The following is a 20272-nucleotide window of genomic DNA, read 5'->3' as shown; positions in this document are numbered from 1 at the left end:
GTGGCTGAACCCCCTAAAATGGCATGCAGCTCATCATAGAAGCGGCATATTTGGGGCTCTGACCCGGAGCGGCCATTCGCCTCTCTGGTTTTCTGGTAGGCTTGCCTCAGCTCCTTAAGTTTCACGCGGCACTGCTTCGGGTCCCTGTTATGGCCTCTGTCCTTCATGCCCTGGGAGATTTTGACAAAGGTTTTGGCATTTCGAAAACTGGAACGGAGTTCTGATGGCACGGATTCCTCTTCCCATACAGCGATCAGATCCCGTACCTCCCGTTCGGCCATGCGGAGCTCTTTTGCGATTCTGGGACTCCATCATGGTCACCTCTGCTGATGAGCTCTGCATGGTCACCTGCAGCTTGCCACGCTGGCCAAACAGGGAATTGAAATGCAAAAGTTCGCGGGCCTTTTCCTGTCTACCTGGCCAGTGCATCTGAGTTGAGAGTGCTGTCCAGAGCGGTCACAATGGAGCATCTGTGGATAGCTCCCGGAGGCCAATACCGTCTAATTGCATCCACAGTATCCCAAATTCGACCCGGCAAGGCCAATTTCAACGCTAATCCACTTGTCGGGGGTGGAGTAAGGAAATTGATTTTAAGAGCCCTTTAAGTCGAAAAAAAGGGCTTCGTCGTGTGGACGGGTGCAGGGTTAAATCGATTTAACGCTGCTAAATTCGACCTCAACTCCTTGAGTAGACCCAGGCTATTTTCTTATAGCATGGAATTCCAGCATTACACGTGAAATCAATGCACGCAGCAATTTACAAGTATTTCGTGGAGTCTAAACACTCAACACATTGTTGCAAGACTAATACCTATTTCAAGTAAAAGTAACATACAGGTGAACTGCTCTGATCTCCAGCTATGAGTTTGCCAGTTCTTAGCTAATGCCTGATAGTTTGGTAAGAGCTGGCACTTGGTTTGCCAGCATCACAGTGACATTACAGTGTTCCCAACTCATCCATATCTATAGAGGAAAGTGACTTTAGCCCTGTTGCAGGAGCTGTTGCTGGGGGAACCATAGATCTAATGACACAGATTTGTATAAAACGTTTCATGCTGGTGCGGGGCTTCCAGCTTCTCTCCAACCCCCAAATCCCAATTAATTAATTCTGTGACCCTGCAGTCCCCACATCTGCCCCTCAGGCCAGTCCGCTCCTCTTCAACCCCTCCTCCTTCCCATCCCTGGTGCCGAAGTGGGGAGGGAGCAGATTCCCTTCCAGGGGGCAGAGATAAGGAGCTACGAGATGGGAGATGACATGAGGCAGACGACTAGATAGATGCAAGCCTTCCAGGGTCGCAGAGATTAGGATGACGGCATCTAGAGGAGCCAATTTTTTCATTCCTAGTGGGCTATTTCCCCCATGTCTGACCCAGGATCCCCACAGTCCTCTTGACCATAGAGGACAGTGACAAACAGGCTGCACAATCCTGGGGCAATGAGATTGGCTTCTCCATCTCAATCACTCCCTGCTCTCTATGGTTTGACAGTCCAGACCCCATGGAACTACTGGGGTCATGGAGACGACATGATAGAAAGTCTGCAGGAATACAAGAGTACTAGAGACTGGTGTGTCTGATGCTGGAGAGGCTGATTTCAGGATCCCCAGTGCAGTATGCTCCCACCATGTCTCAGTGACACAGGCTGAACTGGGATCTCTGCCCCACCCGGAACCAGGGATAGATTCTATCCCCATCAAAAGAGGTTGTTGAGAAAGTGAAGATTGGGTCATCATTATCAGCATTGGCAAATATCACTTGCCCCTGTTCATAGTCCACAGAAACCCGGATAAACCTGAGATCACGACTCAGCGACAGAGGCGTCTCAGAGGAGGAGACAGCGCAGAACGTATTCATATACCAAGCCACAGCCCAGATCCTGTCCTCAGGGTTACGGGTTCTCCCTCCCTTCCTCCACACAGACTCTCTGGCCACCCCCACAGCCCAGGTTCCCTCATCCTTCACCTCCACCTCCCAGTAATGTCTCCCCGAGGTGAATCCCTCGCAGCCCAGCACACAGACTCTAGTATCAAATCTCTCCGGATTGTTGGGCAGATCCTGCCGGGTGTAACTATAGCTCACACTTTTCCGATCCTCAGACACCATCAGTCGGGGATGAGCTGTGTCTGGATCCAGAGTCACATTTGCTGGAGAGAGAGAAGCAGAGCGTGAGGGGCAGAGCTCAGTCCTGGGGGCTGGTGGTGCCATGTTTCACACTCCCCAGCAGCCCTGGTCTGGCTGGGACAGGCCTGGATCCCAGGGAGCTGCCTCTGTCTTGGGCACCTGAGACTGAGCAGGTCTCTCACTGCAGTTCCTCACTGTGTTTAATGGGACCTGCTTCTTTAGTTTCTCCTTTGTTCGCAGAGACTTCAGCTCCCGGCTCCCTCTGCTGGGGCTGCTCCGTTCCCAGCAGCACAGACACAGCAAGGAAGGTCTCAGAAGCTTTTCCTGAGGAGGGAGCAAGGGAGGCAGGTACCAGCTTTAAACCTCAGAGGGAAGCTCCTTCCCCTAATGTAGCCTCCACTCCCAGGCCGGGGAACAGAGAGGAAGGTGCAGCATTGGGGAAGAGCCGCTCCAGACCAGAGAGTAGGAGATGGTGGGGTACCCCCATTCCCAGCCCAGAGAGAAGGCGGGGGGTGGGGGGGGGGAGGCGAGAGCGGGCAGCTTCAGAGGGAGAGCACCTCCCCAATCCAGGAAGCAGTGAGCAGCTCCCATGGGAGAGCCCAGCCCTGCCCCCAGGAAAGGGAGGATATTGGAGAAGGGGCAAAGGAGAGGGATGTGCCAGCCCTCAGGGGAGAGGTTTTTCTGTTCATCACTCTGAATATAATATTAAAAAGGTCAACGAATGCCTATGAAAATGCCAGGATCAGTGTTCAGGTGTTTGGATGTTGGTCAGTGTGAGTGTTTCTGATCATTGGCGTGGGCACGAACTCAGCACTAAGGTTGGCAATTGGCTTCAGGATTGTTTGTCTGACTTCAGCTTGGATCTCCTTAGAATGACATGCTTTTATTTTTAGGGCTGTGTATGGCATGACCGGTGTCGGTTTGGTTGATTTTATTAACATATTTTTGTGGAATTTTCTCATAATTTAAAGATAGTCTCCAGCTGAAATCTCACCCAGTCTGCGGGATCCTAGGGATTTCTCTCTTTTTGTCTCCAGTTCAGATGGCAGAGTGGCTGGAGGGGCAAAGGATAAGAAAGATGAGCTTTCATGCTGTCGTATGTGTAACCGCATTCTTCTTCTAAACCAATATAACTGTGTTTTAATTACAACCAAAAAACAAACCGAGGCACAGACACACACTTAGGGCTTTAATATCAATATAAACTAGTCTGAAACCTCCTATTTCCTCTTTTATTCAGACGTCTCACAGCAATGGAATCAACTGTCATTAAGCCACACCTGTGAGATGCAATCTCTAGGAGAGATATCCTTTCCCCTCATCATCCACCCCCCAACCCCAGCTGGTTTGTCTCATTCACCAGTTGCATTTTGCCGTAACTGAGACCCAGATCCTGCAAAAAGTTTAGGGCGAAAGTAGCTTTGCGCACTTTGGTCTCTTTGACATTCATGGGATGTTAAGAATTTGCAGTCAGGGCTCTGAATTGTAAACTTTTTGGGTCTATTTACTCAGCGTCTCTGCAGAGCTCAGCACAATGGGGCCCTTTCCCCTCCATAGACTGAAATATGAATAATGATAAAATTATTTTATAAGTGGGGAAATTTGAGATGGAAGAGGGTCAACTCAATGGGCCAAATTTATCCTGAACTGGCAAAGGGATAGAGAAGGCCAATCTGTGACTCCCCTATTTAGTGGCTTCAGAGGGCAGTGCAGACCTTGGCACAGGCTAGGGAAGTCCTGAGATCCAGCTAGAGAATCACCCCTGATTCATTGGGCCCGATAGGCTTTGCCAGCTCTGTAACTGGGAGAGAGAAACTCAGGGGGCACAATTTAGGCCATTTGGCTAAATTTGGACCTTAATGTTGTGACCTTTGGTAAATCATGAATTAATTTGAAACATCCTGATGCCTGGGCCCCTGCTACATCTGCTCAATTTCTCTACTTTCCACATTTTATTAAATAGATATGTCATCTAATTGGCCAGAGCCCATCTGTGACGATGTGACGCAGCAGGGAGGGGGGAGTGTTGACCTGGGAATGTGCCCTGGGGACGGGAGACCGAGAGCCTGTTACCTGAGCCAGGAGGGGGAGGGGGAGGTAACACCTCTGCCCAGGAATGTGGACGGAGGCTGCAGCAGGGAACCTGCTGGGGGGATTTAGTTTTCAGTTTGGGGCTGGGTGGAGGAACACAGGGAACCCCAGGGCTGGGGTCTAAGCTCCCTGCTCCCCCAGAAGGACTTGACTGAGGGGTCCTGGGTGTACCCACAAGCTCTGTTTTGGACTGTGTTCCTGTTGTCCAATAAACCTTCTGTTTTACTGGCTGGCTGAGAGTCTCAGTGAATCCCAGGAAGAGGGGTGCAGGGCCTGGACTCCCCCACACTCCGTGACAACTGGTGGCAGCGGTGGGATCTACTGCACCCCGTGAACGGCGCTTCCTGCAGTAAGTGACTGGGGAACAGTAAAACGAAGGGGGATTGACGGGGACCAGGTGTGCTGAAGATTCAGAGAGAGACGGTTTCAGGGGGCGGTTAACCCCTGGGAGTGTGTGACCAGAGAGAAGAACTTTTGCAGTAACAGGGTCCCCCGGGGGATTGCAGCGAGCGGGTCCCAGGGGCGGAGGAGTCTGCAGCTCGACCCTGGCAAAGAGGTGGTGACCTCAAGAAGGACTGGCACACTAGGGGCTTTTCCTGGAAACCGTGGAAAGCTGCCCGGCCTGCGAGTGGCCAGCAGGGAGATGTACGCTAAACGCCTTAAGAGCGACCTGGTGGAGCTGTGCAGGCAGAGGGGGCTGCGCATCGGGAGGTCCACCAAGGAACAGCTGATTGCCCAGCTGGAGGAGAGGGATCGCTTGGATGACCCGATCCCTGTCCCTGAGGGAAGCCGCCCGGCGGACGCAGCGTGGGCCCTGGGGCCTGACCAGGCTGGGAGGGGTCAGACTGCTGCCCAGGACACCCCGAGACCCTTCCTACCTATGCCTGGGGGAGGGGTTGGGGGAAGCCCAGCGAATACCGAGGGCATCCTGACCCCAGCAGCCAGCAGGGGATCCTCCCGGCGGAGCTCCCCGTCCCTGGAGCGGATGCGGCTGGAATGGGAGAGGGAGAGGAAAATGAGGGAGCTGGAGGATCATGAAAAACAACGTCAACATGAGGAGAAACAACGTCAACATGAGCAGGAGGAGAAGGAGAGGGAGCGTCAGGAGAAGGAGAGGGAGCGTCAGGAGAAGGAGAGGGAGCGTCAGGAGAAGGAGAAACAACGTCAACGTGAGCAGGAGGAGAAGGAGAAACAACGTCAACATGAGCAGGAGGAGAAGGAGAGGGAGCATCAGGAGAAGGAGAGGGAGCGTCAGGAGAAGGAGAGGGAACGTCAACATGAGCAGCAGGAGAAGGAGAAACAAAGACAGCATGAACTGGAGCTGGCCAGGCTGAGGAGCAGTGGGGCCCCGGCTGCGGTGAGTGAGGGGGGACCCCAGACTGCAAGGGGCTTTGATAAGTGCTTCCTGGCCCAGCGGAAGGAGGGGGAGGACATGGATAGCTTCCTGACGGCCTTTGAGAATGCCTGCGAGCTGCACAGGGTTGACCCTGCAGACAGGCTCCAGTTCCTCACCCCCTTACTGGACCCCAAAGCCGTAGAGGTGTACAGCCGGATGACAGGGGTAGAGGCAGGGGACTATGAACTGTTCAAACAGGCCCTGCTCCGTGAGTTTGGGCTGACCCCCGAGATGTACCGGAGAAGGTTCCGGGGTCAGCGTAAAACGCCTGAGGTCACCTACCTACAACTGGTCAACAGGATGCAGGGATATGCCCGCAAGTGGACAGCGGGGGCCCAAACTAAAGAGGACCTGCTTGACCTGTTCGTACTGGAGCACCTGTATGAACAGTGCCCTTCCGACCTGAGGCTGTGGCTGGTGGACAAAAAGCTCGCGAACCCCCAGCACGCAGGGCAGCTGGCCGACGAGTTTGTGAACAGTCGGTCAGGGGGTAGCCGGGAGGAATCCCAAAAGAACAGGCCCCCCCTGATGCAGAGAGAGAGTCACCATGGGGCCTCCCAGCGGGGAAATAGGGAGAACCCCCTCCCAAGGGGAACGCCTGGTGTCGGGCCCCTCCGACCCGCTCGAGGGGACCAACGTGACCTGAGCTGCTATCACTGTGGCCAGAGAGGCCACGTACGGGCCCAGTGCCCCGGGCTCAGGGACAAACTGAGCAGACCCAACCTACCCAGGGTTAACTGGGTAGGGACCCAGCTGGACGAGGGGCAGACGACCCAGGAAATGGGGGCTACCAGTTTGCCACCTGCTCAGGAGGGAAGAGTACCCCCAGCCAGCCCCGCCAGAGGGCCGGATGCTCCGGGACTCAGGGTGCTCGGTTTACAGGGTGGGCGCGGGGCTGTCCCTCCGGAGGAGAGTGCCTTGTTTCCCCTGGAGGTGGATGGGAGGAAGGTCAATGGATACTGGGATACGGGCGCGGAGGTGACGCTGGCCCGGCCCGAGGTGGTGGCCCCAGATCGGGTGGTGCCCAACACCTACCTGACCCTGACGGGGGTGGGCGGGACCCCATTTAAGGTGCCCGTGGCAAGGGTACACCTGAAATGGGGGGCCAAGGAGGGCCCCAAGGATGTGGGGGGTACACCACCATTTGCCCACTGAAGTTTTGATGGGGGGAGACCTAGAGGACTGGCCAAGCGACCCCCAGACCGCCCTGGTTGTGACCCGTAGCCAGAGCCGGCGAGGGGCACTGCGACCTGACCCTGGGGAGGGTACCACACTGGAGGCGCGAGACCCTACTCGGGTGGGGAGGGAGCGCCGAGGGGCACGGCTCAGAGAGGCTGAGGCCTCAGACCTGGCCACGGAGGGGGAACCGGGCCCCATCCCTTCCCCAGCCACTGAGTTCCAGGCCGAGTTGAGGAAAGATCCCTCCTTGCAGAAGCTCAGGGACCTGGCCGACCTCAGTGTGGGACGGACCATGAGGAGAGGCTGCCAGGAGAGGTTCCTGTGGGAGAAGGGGTTCCTGTACCGAGAATGGGCTCCCCCAGGGGAAGGGGAGTCCTGTGGGATCAGGAGGCAGCTGGTGGTCCCCCAGAAGTATCGCCGCAAGCTCCTGTACCTGGCCCATGACATCCCCCTCGCAGGGCACCAGGGAATCCGGCGCACCCGGCAGAGGTTGCTACAGAACTTTTACTGGCCCGGGGTCTTTACCACCGTCCGGCAGTATTGCCGATCCTGTGACCCCTGTCAGAGGGTGGGGAAGGCCCGGGACAAGGGGAAAGCGGCCTTGAGACCTTTGCCCATCATAGAGGAGCCTTTCCAGAAGGTGGCCATGGACATCGTGGGGCCTCTCAGCAAGACGACCCGGTCGGGGAAGAAATACATTCTGGTGGTGGTAGATTTCGCCACCCGCTACCCCGAGGCAGTGCCCTTAGCTTCCATTGAAGCAGACACCGTGGCAGATGCGCTCCTGACCATTTTCAGCCGAGTGGGGTTCCCCAGGGAAGTCTGACAGACCAAGGCTCCAACTTCATGTCGGCCCTGCTCCGGTGCTTGTGGGAGAAATGTGGGGTCCGGCACGACTGGGCCTCAGCGTATCACCCCCAGTCCAATGGGCTGGTGGAGAGGTTTAACGGGACGCTAAAGATGATGCTGAAAACCTTTATGAACCAGCACCCGCAGGATTGGGACAAGTACTTACCTCACCTGCTGTTCGCGTACAGGGAGGTGCCCCAGGAGTCTACCGGATTTTCGCCTTTCGAACTGTTATATGGAAGGAGGGTGAGGGGCCCCCTGGACCTGATGAGAGACGAGTGGGAGGGGAAGGCCACTCCCGATGGAGAGTCAGTGGTGGAGTATGTCCTGACCTTCCGAGAGAGACTGGCTGAACTCATGGGCCTGGCCAGGGAGAATCTGGCCAGAGCCCAGGGGAAGCAGAAGGTCTGGTATGACCGCACGGCGCGGGCCCGTGCCTACGCCACCGGGGATCAGGTGATGGTTCTCATCCCCGTGAGAAAGAACAAACTACAGGCCGCCTGGGAGGGCCCTTTCAAGGTCGTCAAGCAGCTCAATGAGGTAAACTATGTGGTGGAGCTGTCGAACCGGGCCCACCACCGCCGGGTGTACCATGTGAATATGATGAAGCCATATTATGCCAGGGGGAATGTGGTGTTAGCTGTGTGTGGTCAGTGGGAGGAGCAGGGAGATGACCCTTTAGTAGATCTGTTCCCTGGGACCAGAGCTGGTTCCCCCCTGGAAACAATTCCCCTCTCGGATCAGCTCACCCCTGCCCAGCAAGCTGAGGTCAGGGGGGTGCTGTATCCGTACCGACAGCTGTTTTCCAACCAGCCTGGACGCACTAATCTGACTGTCCACCGGGTGCAGACAGGGTCGCACCTGCCGATAAGATGCTCCCCCTTCCGAGTCACAGGGAAAACTGCTCAGGACCTGGAAAGAGAGGTCCGGGACATGCTGGCTTTGGGGGTGATCCAGCCATCGGCCAGCCCTTGGGCCTCGCCGGTGGTGCTGGTCCCCAAAAAGGATGGGTCCGTCCGGTTCTGTGTGGACTATCGGAAGCTCAATGCCATCACTGTATCTGATGCCTACCCCATGCCCAGGCCGGACGAGCTCCTAGACAAGCTGGGAGGAGCTCGGTACCTTACCACCATGGACCTTACAAAGGGCTACTGGCAAGTGCCGCTGGATGCAGATGCCCGGCTGAAATCGGCCTTTATCACCCCTCTGGGGCTCTATGAGTTCCTGACCCTGCCTTTCGGCCTCAAGGGAGCGCCGGCCACCTTCCAGCGCCTGGTGGACCAGCTCCTGAGGGGGATGGAGAGTTTTGCCGTGGCGTATATTGATGACATCTGTGTCTTTAGCCAGACCTGGGAGGACCACGTGTCCCAGGTTAGACAAGTGCTGGACCGACTCCAGGGGGCTGGGCTGACTGTCAAAGCGGAGAAGTGCAAGGTGGGGATGGCTGAAGTATCTTACCTGGGCCATCGGGTGGGGAGCGGCCGCCTAAAGCCGGAACCGGCCAAGGTGGAGGTGATCAGAGACTGGCCCGCTCCCCACACCAAAAAGCAGGTCCAAGCCTTTATTGGGATGGCAGGATACTACCGAAGGTTTGTGCCCCACTTTAGCGCCATAGCCACCCCCATCACTGAGCTATGCAAGAAGGGGAAGCCAGACAAGGTGGTCTGGACCGAGCAGTGCCAGGAGGCTTTCCGGGCGCTGAAGGAGGCTCTGGTCAGTGGCCCAGTTCTGGCAAACCCAGACTTTGACAAGCCCTTTGTGGTGTTCACCGACGCCTCCGACAAGGGACTGGGGGCGGTGTTAAAGCAGGAGGATGAAAAGGGGGAGAGACACCCCATCGTGTATCTGAGCAAGAAGTTGCTACCCCGGGAGCAACACTACGCGGCCATCGAGAAGGAGTGCCTGGCCATGGTGTGGGCCCTCAAGAAACTAGAGCCCTATCTCTTCGGGCGACACTTCACCGTGTACACCGACCACTCTCCCCTGACCTGGCTGCACCAGATGAAGGAGCCAACGCCAAACTCCTGAGGTGGAGCCTGCTCCTGCAGGATTACGACATGGACGTGGTCCATGTGAAGGGAAGTGCCAACCTGATAGCGGATGCGCTGTCCCGGAGAGGGGGCCCCGAACTTCCCCAGGTCACTGGTCACAGTGACCCCGCTCAGTTCAGTCTCGAAGGGGGGAGAGATGTGACGATGTGACGCAGCAGGGAGGGGGGAGTGTTGACCTGGGAATGTGCCCTGGGGACGGGAGACCTGAGAGCCTGTTACCTGAGCCAGGAGGGGGAGGGGGAGGTAACACCTCTGCCCAGGAATGTGAACAGAGGCTGCAGCAGGGAACCTGCTCGGTGGGTTTAGTTTTCAGGTTGGGGCTGGGTGGAGGAACACAGGGAACCCCAGGGCTGGGGTCTAAGCTCCCTGCTCCCCCAGAAGGACTTGACTGAGGGGTCCTGGGTGTACCCACAAGCTCTGTTTTGGACTGTGTTCCTGTTGTCCAATAAACCTTCTGTTTTACTGGCTGGCTGAGAGTCTCAGTGAATCCCAGGAAGAGGGGTGCAGGGCCTGGACTCCCCCACACTCCGTGACACCATCTCCTCCCAGTCTCAGAGGCATATTCCACTTTCCCTTCCTAGGTCCTGTCTTAGTACCTTTGAACATCCTCAGAGTCTCCCTAAGAGCAATATATTTCTGGGAGAAATTGCTGAGCCCCTTTTCCAGTTCAGGAGAAATCTCCACTGACTTCTGGAGCTTCCCCTTCTCACACCTGGAAAGAAAAAAATTCACATTCTTATATTTCATTGAGTGATACGTTATAATTTCTTGTTAAAAGGGGAATTGAGTCTCCATGGCCAATTCACTCCCTGGCCTCTATGCTTCTGATGGATAGGAGATTCCAGTGCTAAGTGCTGTAGAAATCTGTCCATTAGGAACTAGACTGATACACCAACTCCCCCCTACCCAGCTCATTCCACACTGGTCTCCAGACAGTCCTCAGGTGGGATCTCTCTTTATTGCAGCAGACCTGGGTTAAATTGTAACCAGCATAGGTGCTGACTTCCCCTCTGCCTGGTGGTGCTGGACCCCCACCCCACCCTGGCCATGTCCCTGCCCTGCCTTTTCCCACCCCGCCCCCATTCCACCCCCTTCCCCCAAATCCCCGCCCCTGCCCCACCTCTTCTCTGCCTCCTCCCCTAAGCATGCTGTGTCCCTGCTCCTCCCCCTCCCCCCTGGAGCATCCTAAGTGCCGCCAAACAGCTGTTTGGTGGCGGGCCGGTGGCAGGGAGGCGCTGGGAGGGAGGGGGAGGAGCATGGGCGTGGCGCGCTCAGGGGGGGCATGGGGACCTTGGTTGTCAGGGGGTGCAGAGAACCCGCTAATTTTTTCCCATGGGTGCCTATGGTAACCAGTACCTCAGCACTCCTATTCCGTCCCCAGAATGCTGAGCCAGCAAGTCCCCCAGGGATGTAGCATCCAATTCAATAGATAATCCCAGACTCTTCTATAAAAAGGGGAGACTCTCAGGATTAAGCTAATCAGAGATTGGTATCCAGAATGTGACCCTGCCCCACCCATTTTGCTGTGTGACCCTGGGGAGATGTGGTGTTAACATGGTTTCCAAGCTTTTTTCCAGCATAAGAAGTGTGTGTGGGAGTGAGAAAGAGCCACGTACCTGCTCAAGGTGCTTCCAATGTCCTAGAAAAGACAGAGAGAGAGAGAGAGAGAGAGAGAGAATCTCAGTCCTACCTGAGTCACACGCTTGGGATCTCAGGAAGGGATTTTGCAGATATAGGGTAAAAAGGACAAGGGTCATGGATACACTGAGCTAATGAGGCTTTTCCATTTCTAATATAAAAGTGTCTCTATCTCTTGAAAGAACAATTGTAACTCACATTTGTGCAATGCACACACTGAGTTATGCTGTCCTCTCTGACCGCTTGACCCCAGTGTCCAGGATTCAGGAGCTGTCCTGTCCCTTTGTTTGGGATCTGGGATGTTTCTCTGACTTGGTCTCACCTGCAGGAATTCACTCGCTGACTCCTGACCCTTCCCCTCCATCTCACTGATCAGCTCACTGAGATGGGAAATCTTCGTAGAAAGTTTAGTGAAATAGTCATTCTGTATGTTCACAATCTCCTTGTCCAACTGGTCCAGCTGGGCCAGCAGGAGTCGCTCTTGTTCCTCCAGGAACTGCCGCAGTTGCTGAAATTGACATGCAATCTTCTGCCTCTCGGCCTGGGTCTGTTTCTGTAAAGCAGTAGGGAAAGGGCTGGTCAGGGACATGGACGGAGCCTGGGGTCCCTGCATGGAGTGCTGAGTGTGCAGGAGGGAGACTTTCTTTTCAAACTCTAAGACATCGAACACTTGACTATACCTTGTGGGAGACTATGCCCTGTATCCCACGAGGGAGAGGATTTTCTCACACCTTCCCATTTGGCCTCTATCTCTCTTACAGAGATATTTCCATGTGTGACCTGGTCAGGATAGTGCGTTATCGGGGACCTCAGAGATGGAGACCCCAAGGCAGCGGGATTCAGGACTCAGCACTAGATCTGGGCGAAATTTTTTTGCACTAAATTTTTCTTCAGGGAAAATGCAGTTTTGTCACCTCTGAAATGTTTCATGAATTCATGTAAATTTGCTGTTTGGTAAAAAATAAATAAAAATCTTGAAAAAATCAAGACATTTATTTCCACTATTTCTTAAGAAAATAGCTTGATTTTTTTTATTTGAAATAAATTTATTTGAAAATTTCCTTATAGTTAATATAATTATATCATTTTAAAAAATGGTCCAGATCGAAACAAAACATTTTGAGTTTATCAAAGTGAAAGATGTCATTTGTCCAAGAAAAAATATTATTTTTTTTATCTGCTCAAAATTTTTTAAAAGTTCATTTTTGGTTCTACCCAATTCCCCGCCCCCCGTTTAAAAAAATCCAGACAATGGAAAGTTCTGTTAGGTTCCCAGATCTCCACAGAATTACCTTGACAGAGAAGAAAAGAAAGAAACAATTCAATAAAAACGTACAGACTCAGGCATCGAGCGCTGCACTGGATACGTTCAGTTCACCTTGGGAAGATTTTCATGGAAGCCACAAAAGCTGGAAATGGATTCACTGATTGAAATGAAATGATAGACTCTGAAGAGGAAGATGTTACCCTTCTCTAGGGAGCGGGTTTTTCAGGCCCCCCATAGGGAGGTGTGTGTGCACCTGCACGTACACACACCCACACAGTGTCCCAGGATCAGGGATCAACTGACAAACGCTCACTCTCCCCAAGGCCACAGAGGACTCTACCTACAGACACACCTCACGCCTCCCGTCAGTGTGTAAAGGCCCCACCAGTACCGGAGGCTGCTGGGCAATGGACGCAGCACTGCCAGGTTGGTGGCTCAGAGGCAGCCTCATGGGATTTAGAATTTTTTTTTTTAAGGGGAGCCCAAACCAGCTGCTCCGGGAGAAGTCTCGAGAACGCCAAGTATTCCAGGACCACTGAGGTGGGGTGAGCTCAAGCCTGGGGACAGTTTTTGGGCAGTGGCGCTGAAATGCTCTTTATAGGGGGGTGCTGAAGGCGGAAGCCATGTATTTGTGTTGTTACCACTCCTTCAAGCCCAGGGGCAGCACCCCCAGAACCCCTAGTTCCAGCACCTATGTTTTTTGGGGGGAAATAAAAGGGAAAAAAACAGAGGGGGTGGGGGGAGGCGGCCACTCCCCCTGGAGTGCTGCTGTGAGCGGCAGAAACAGCTGGTGGAGTCTGGAGGGAGGCTTCCCAGTGCTGGGAGAGAGAGAGAGGCCAGCAGCGAGCCCGGCAGCGCCTGGCACCAGAAAAGAAGGGACGCAGTAAGTGGGGAGCCCGTGGATAGGGACCACAGTGGCTGAGATGCATCGTCGCGGGGGTGCCAGGAACAGAGCTGAAGCCCAGCTCAGGAGGAACAGGAAAGACGAGGGTAATAGGAACAGTAGGGGAGCCACCAAAGGGACAGTAAGAGGAAAGACAATGGCAGGCGGGGAAAAGAGGGAAAGTAAAAGGAAGAACAGTACAGTTAAACAAGAGGAAAAATAGCTGGAGTTTCTAAGGCTATGTCCACACTGGCAATTGAATGACTAAATTTTTTGTCTTTCAGAGGTGCTAAACCCTCTTCCCCCGAGAGACAAACGTTTTGTTGCAGCAAGTGCCAGTGTGAACAGCCCGCGGTCGGCAGGAGCGCTCTCCTGTCAAAAACGCGAACGGCGCTCATTGGGGGTGGGAGCATTTTGTCTGCAAAAGAGCCAACAAACAGCGGCTACGCTGCCCGACTTTTAATGACACAGCTGTGTTGACGTGGCCATGTCACTGAAAGCTGTGTAGTGTGGACAAGGCCTTTGCAACATAAGAAATTATTCAAAAAGCATTGTTCGAAAAACTATGAGAAAAGTAACGTAAGAAGGAAATATGAAGGAAATATGGTGTAATAAAGGAGAAAGTGTAATTAAAGAGAAACAGACTTAAGAAATAAGGAGGAAGTGAGCTGTAGTGAAAATAAGAAAATAGCTAGGACTGTAAAACAAGAAATCCTTACCGGGGCCTAAGGTGTACAAGGCGAATGACAGGAATAGGGAAATGAGCACAAAGGGACGGTAAACCAGAGAGGAGCAGGGGGATAATTGTTCAATTAAGAAACCAACACACTGCACCAAGGAATACCTGTTTTTATTTAGGCTGCAACACAAAACGGTAAACAAAGAACTTTTCCTCCAAACTCTGGGCTTCGAGAGGCTGAAAACTGAGACGTGAACATGTATCCCTGGGGTTTATGTTCTAGTGCATTGGATTTTCTAATTCAAAATTCTGTTAGTTCATCAATGTAAATTGTTCCCTATAAAGTGAGTTTAATTAAATTAACAGTAGTTAATACACAGTAGATACGAACAATAGTTTAAGGTGTAAGCCCAAGCAGGAGTTCCTGCTAAAACAACTCATTTTGATTTACTTGTGATTATTCCCCACTTAACTGAATTCTGCTTTACCCAGGACTGAGCGGCCTCCATCCAGCTCATTACAAATGCAGGTGAAAAATGACGGGCACCTACCAGATACTCCTGGCTCCTCTTCTCTCCAGTCACTTTAAAGCCCAGAAACTTTTCTCTCTCCTCCCTCAGAGTCTGCAAATGGGCCTGGATCTTTTCCTGAACAAATGGAAATGTTTTGGGTGGTTTGATTTTTATTTTGATAGATCAGAGTGTGTGTGTGTCGGGGGGGTGAGGGGGAACCTTTTCAACCCTTAACAAAAACAAAGAAACAAACAAACAACTGACTGTATTGATGACAGGACAACCGAGCAGGGTTATGATATCAGCGAGACCAAGGACTTTAAGTCATATTAATATTAATGGAGCTGGAGTGGTTTGTATTTGACTTTGTGTCTCCCCTGATTTACACCAACATGAAACTGGGGTCACACCCTTGCATTGTTCTTTCACGGTGCGAAACAACCTGTGTTGGAGAAGGATTAACTAACAAAGCGACACCAATCCCAGAAGCCTGCAGGGTGAGAAATCTGGGCTGGGATTCTCAGCGGAGCCCAACTCCCACTGACTGTAAGCTCTCAAGCCTCGTGGATGGGACTGGCTGGACAGAACTGGTCGTAGCACTAGGGCAAACCCCATGAGACATTCTGGGTTTTGTTGAGGACGGTTGGGCTTGGCCCGAGCGCTGTCCTGAGCCCTTCCCGTGGCAATGCCGCCTGGGCAGCTATTCCACAGCTCCCAGCAAAGCTGCCAGCAGCAGTGGGTGTCAAAATGCTGCAGCGTGAGGACTAATGGAGCCACTGTGGCTGGTCCCTCAGACTGACGCGGGGCAGCCCCACCCAGGGGTTAGCTTTGCTGCAATCAAGTTCAATCCCAAAGAGATCTGACAGGGACCTGCACTGCCTGGAGCCCTCTTGTGCAGAAGCTCAAGGTGCTCAGGGGCCACCCCGTGTTCAGCCCAGCGAGCTCCTCTAGTGCAGACCAGCAACGTGGGAATTCAGAATCCCAAGGAGAAACTTCATCTCCTTGCTGGGCCTAGGACCTTTATCAAGGTGTTGTTCCCTCCTAATGGCCACACTTCATCACTGCTGTGGAGGCAGCATGACCTAGTGATCAGGGAACTGGACTGGGCGTTGGGAGACCTGGGGTCTATTCCCAGCTCTGCCACTGAGCTGCTCTGTAACCTTGGACAAGTCCATCCCCTTGTTGTGCCTCAGTTTCCCCTCCCACCCTCTGTCTGTCTTATCTACTTAGACTATAAACAGGCCAGGGTTTGTCCCTCACTGGGTTTTGTGCAGGGCCCAGCACAGTAGAGGTCGAATCTTGTCTGAGGTCTGTATGTAAGTAAATAATAATAAATACTATGATATAAATCAGCAATAACCACAGCTTGTAACTCCCCCTTCTCCAGCCTGAGGGCAGCACTCTCACACAGACTGGCCTGCAGCTCTAGTGAGTTAAACCTCACTGATCATTTAGCAGCTTCAGTTCTGCAGAAAATTCCCTTATTTCACCAGTGGGAGCCAGTTTCGAAAAGGATTCGGGATTTCAGATAAAAGATGCCACATCAAACATCTGTATGTAAAGTCTTCATCTCTTGCCCAGCTAGCCACACTGCCACATCGCTCACCGTTTACAGCATCTCTCATACAGTGAAGGCTTTACAAAGCAGAATGATGCCGTTATACCTGTGACTGTCAACATGTGATTAAAGTAACTGGTAATTAAAACCCAAAGCTATAACTCCTTAAACTTGACAGCAATTCCTTACCTTGTGCTCCTCTGCAGCCTCCTCTATGGGAAGGACTGTGTGATCTCGGTGAGCCCGGGATCTGTCACACGCTAGGCAAATGGGACTTTGATCCTCCTCGCAGAACAGCTTGAGAGGCTCCTGGTGTTCCCCACACACCCTCTCCCCTCCTGCATCCTTTATTACCTGTAAACTCAGTTGTTTGGTTATTTCTCTGACAGCTGCCAGCTGCCTCTTCGGCCTGGGGTTTCTCTGCTCACAGTTTGTCTACACTGAGGGTAGGTGATGGCTATACCTGATTTCTCTCAGCACTCGATGATGCAGGCTCAGCAGAAATTGTGCCCCCGCTCCAGAGTGACAGGTTCTCTGAAATACTCCAGACAGACGGGACAAGAAGCTTCATGCCGGAGTCTGCCCACGGGGTTCTTTCTGGCCATAACTCCCTCTGTGGAGAGCTGGAGCCAGCCCCGTGGGACAGGAGTTACCACTGCGGCTGAGTGTAGGGTGGGCTCAGCTCTGCAATTCCTCTCCCCCCAGGGTCTCACCTGTGCACCAAGCCCACCACTCATCTACCACCTTCCCATGACCCTCTGGCAGGTCACAACCCACCATTTGGGAACCAGTGCCAAGGGGGTATCAGCACCCTCAGCCCGATTCTGACCTCCCTGCCAAGCCCCCAGCAGGGAGGGGAGACTGGGCCGTGGACTCCCCCTCCTGCCTGCTGCCATTCCAGCACCTAAAACAGTCTAGATTGAAAAGTATGGGCACTTACACGCTGCACCGAGGAAACGGGCAGCAAACGGACTATCGAGATCGCTAATATACTCAGCCATCCTTACGAGTCCCCCACTCCCACCCCAGGCTGTTTCTTTATCCACCTGCTGCACACGGTCCTGGTTTTAGACTGTGAGCTCCCTTTGGTTAACTTGTCTGTACAGCGCCTGGCACAAGACGGCCCTAATCCCTCACTGGGACTCGTAGATGCTACTGCAACGGGAAACCAGTGCATTCTATTAAATACTGTTGTGAATGTCAACGCAGAAAATTGTATGGGCACAAGGCTTGCACACTGAAATCTATGGCCCAAATTCCCAAACGGATATCTGCAGGACGGGGACTCTCTCCCTGTGGCCCTAGGAGATGTGGACGTTGACAATGCTGGTCACAGGGTGGCTGGCCCTTGAAAGGGAGATGGGTCTCAGCCCTACCTGTGACATAGACAGCTCTCCTACGCAGGTGGGGACAATGAAGAAGGACCAGTGACCAGGAATGGGTGGTGTGACATTGCACACCATATTTTTATGAAAATATGCTGATGAATATAAATATGACATAACTGGAATTTGCTTTATGCTAAATATGCCATGTAACATATCTTTGCAAAGGTTATGATCTACTGAATAGATTCATCCTATTTGTTTGCATGTATCTTTTCTATGTCTGAATTTAGGGAAATAAGATATAAACTTGTATTTCTCTGTGTGTGCTGATGAGTGGCCCATCAGCAAACATTTAACTAACAATGGGCGTTGGGAGACCCCAGTCCACACCTGAGCTTTCCTGGGAACATTCAAACTAACATGTAAACAATGGTGTCAGCCTGCAAAAAGCTGACTCTTTCATGGACATGTGACTTGCCCATGTGGCTACAAACTCCATACTGTTGCTGTGATTTTGCAAAGGAACAAAGGAGTTTCCGCCCACAAGAAAGAGAATATAAAAGTCCCTGCAGCCCTTCCCTTTTGTCTTCAGCTGGCTCAAGGTTGCTGGACCCAGGCCATAAACTACAGTTTTGGTCTGAAAAGGATTGGGCCCAGGCTAGGAAAGAATCCAGTCTGTGAAGTATGCTTATTGGAACATCTTTGAGGGTGAGATATTACCTGTAATCAGTTTCTTAATGTATTAGGCTTAGACTTGTGAATTTGTTTTATTTTACTTTTGTGACCTTCCTTGTTCTGTCTGTTATTACTTGAAACCATTTAAATCCTACTTTTTATACTTAATAAAATCACTTTTGTTTATTAATAAACCCAGAGTAAGCGATTAATACCTGGGGGGAGCAAACAGCTGTGCATCTCTCTATATCAGTGTTATAGGGGGCAGACAATTTATGATTTTTCCCTGTATAAGCATTATACAGAGTAAAACAGATTTATTTTGGGTTCAGTCTCCCAGAAAGACTGAATATTCTATGCTGGGAAAGTCCCTGTTAACTGAGAAGCCCCTGGGCTGAGTGAATCTCCGTCTCAGTAAACTGCAGGGAGGTGTGGCCCAACCCCTTGGTCTGTGCTGGAGCTGACTGGAGTGTCTTAACTCAGCAAGTCAGGAGAGAAGGGGTACCTTTTCTGGCAGGGGGGTTGTTCTCAGTGGTATCCCCAGCACATCGAGTGACCGTCTCGAGGGGGTCTCTGTGACTGAACCCGTCACAGGTGGGTTATGTGCTCCAATCAGGCCTGGGGTAGCCAAAACAGAGGCCTATGGAGGGCCAGAGGGAGGAGGTCTGTGTAAAAGGCAGAGGAGGCCTTGGATCTTCTTCAGGGTGATAAGGCCAAACTCCAGACAAAAAGTCCTGGGAGTCCCTGCTGGGAGAGCAGGGGTGTTATTGACCACAACCCTTTGTGGATTATTTCTGGGAACCTCAGAGGGAAACTGAGGCAGGGCCTCTGCAGAGCCACCCTGGGCCATGAGGGGGCACGCTGGAGGCGGTGACCCTGCTACAGTGCCCTATTGCTGTGCTGCTCCCTCCCACCCAGTCCCTGCTTCCTGCAATCCCACCCCTGATTTTATCAAACAGACTTGCTAGGGTCTGTAGGATGGGAGCGCCACTTCAGTGCCCTTGCTAAGTCTCATGAGGGTGCGGCTCCCTTCCTGCCTGCGTGAGGAGTTCTGCAGGGAAAGCGTGATGGGGATGTGTGCCCAGAGGACAGCCCCAGCAGCATCCTACTGCTTCCTTGGCCCCAAGAGGGGAGAAGCAATGAGAGGGAGTTTGTGTCTCTGGGATGTGGTGGGAGGGGCAGAGCAGGTGAGTTTCCCGAGGCTCTAGCTATAAAAATGATGGTTAGTCAGTAAATTCCTACCTTGAATTCTTCAGCAGCAACCTCCTCTGCAGGAATCACAGAGTGATCTCTGTGCTCCTTGGATTTGTCACACACGACACAGATGAGGATTTTATCCTTTTTGCAGAACAGTTTCAGAGGCTCCTTGTGTTTCTCACACAATGTCTCTGCTTCTGGTTCCTTCACTGACTGCAACCTCAATTCTCTGACTGCTTCTGCAACATTCCTGAGCTTCTTGTTAAGTCTGAGGTTCCTCTGGGGAAAGGCCTCTCTGCACTGAGGGCAGGAGACCTCTGTATCCAAGCTCTCCCAGCACTGGGTGATGCAGGCTCTGCAGAAATTGTGATCTGGATACTAGAGATACTGGATCTTGAAAATACTCCAGACAGATGGGACAGGTCAGTTCATCCTGGAGAGTTTTTGCTGGATTTGCAGCAGCCATGGCTTCTAGTGCAGGAAAGAGACATGAGAGGAGTTAAGTTTCATTTCCCGTGTTCTCAGAAATGGGCTGACTGAACTTGACTTAGTCATTGGGCATTTTCTTTCTGGGCACAGTCTCGTATTCTCTGGTTTTTGCGGACTGCAGAGTAGCTTTGAACTAAGTGTGATGAGTCCAAACTGAGACAACTCCTCCCTTTGTTAACCCAGAAATCCATGGCGTAGCTACCCCATTGCCCTGCGACTTCCCTTGTCCTTTACTCACTCACGTATACAAATTAGAGCTGGTCAAAAAAAAAAATTCTAATGGAACAATTTTTCTGTTGGAAAATGTTATTTTGATTAAATCAAAACTTTGCATGGGAATATGCCAACTTTGATTGAAGGC

At 52.4% G+C, this 20272-nt stretch overlaps 1 protein-coding gene across 1 annotated transcript; it reads right to left on the bottom strand.

Annotated features, from left to right (window-relative positions):
* Window positions 1-1347: 1347 nt before the first annotated feature.
* LOC119567343 (zinc finger protein RFP-like) lies at window positions 1348-19973 on the bottom strand. Its single transcript, XM_043525230.1, is given in 8 exon segments — window positions 1348-2142; window positions 3114-3173; window positions 10282-10397; window positions 11302-11324; window positions 11646-11876; window positions 14704-14799; window positions 19468-19794; window positions 19796-19973. Coding segments are annotated over 8 exon segments (1461 nt in total). The 5' UTR covers window positions 19889-19973; the 3' UTR covers window positions 1348-1627.
* Between the last annotated feature and the right edge of the window lie 299 nt (window positions 19974-20272).

Source organism: Chelonia mydas, chromosome 11 (assembly GCF_015237465.2).
Source record: "Chelonia mydas isolate rCheMyd1 chromosome 11, rCheMyd1.pri.v2, whole genome shotgun sequence".
Lineage (NCBI taxonomy): Eukaryota > Metazoa > Chordata > Testudines > Cheloniidae > Chelonia > Chelonia mydas.
The sequence above is the reverse complement of the archived record's forward strand: the minus strand, read 5'-3'. Positions and strand labels throughout refer to the sequence as shown.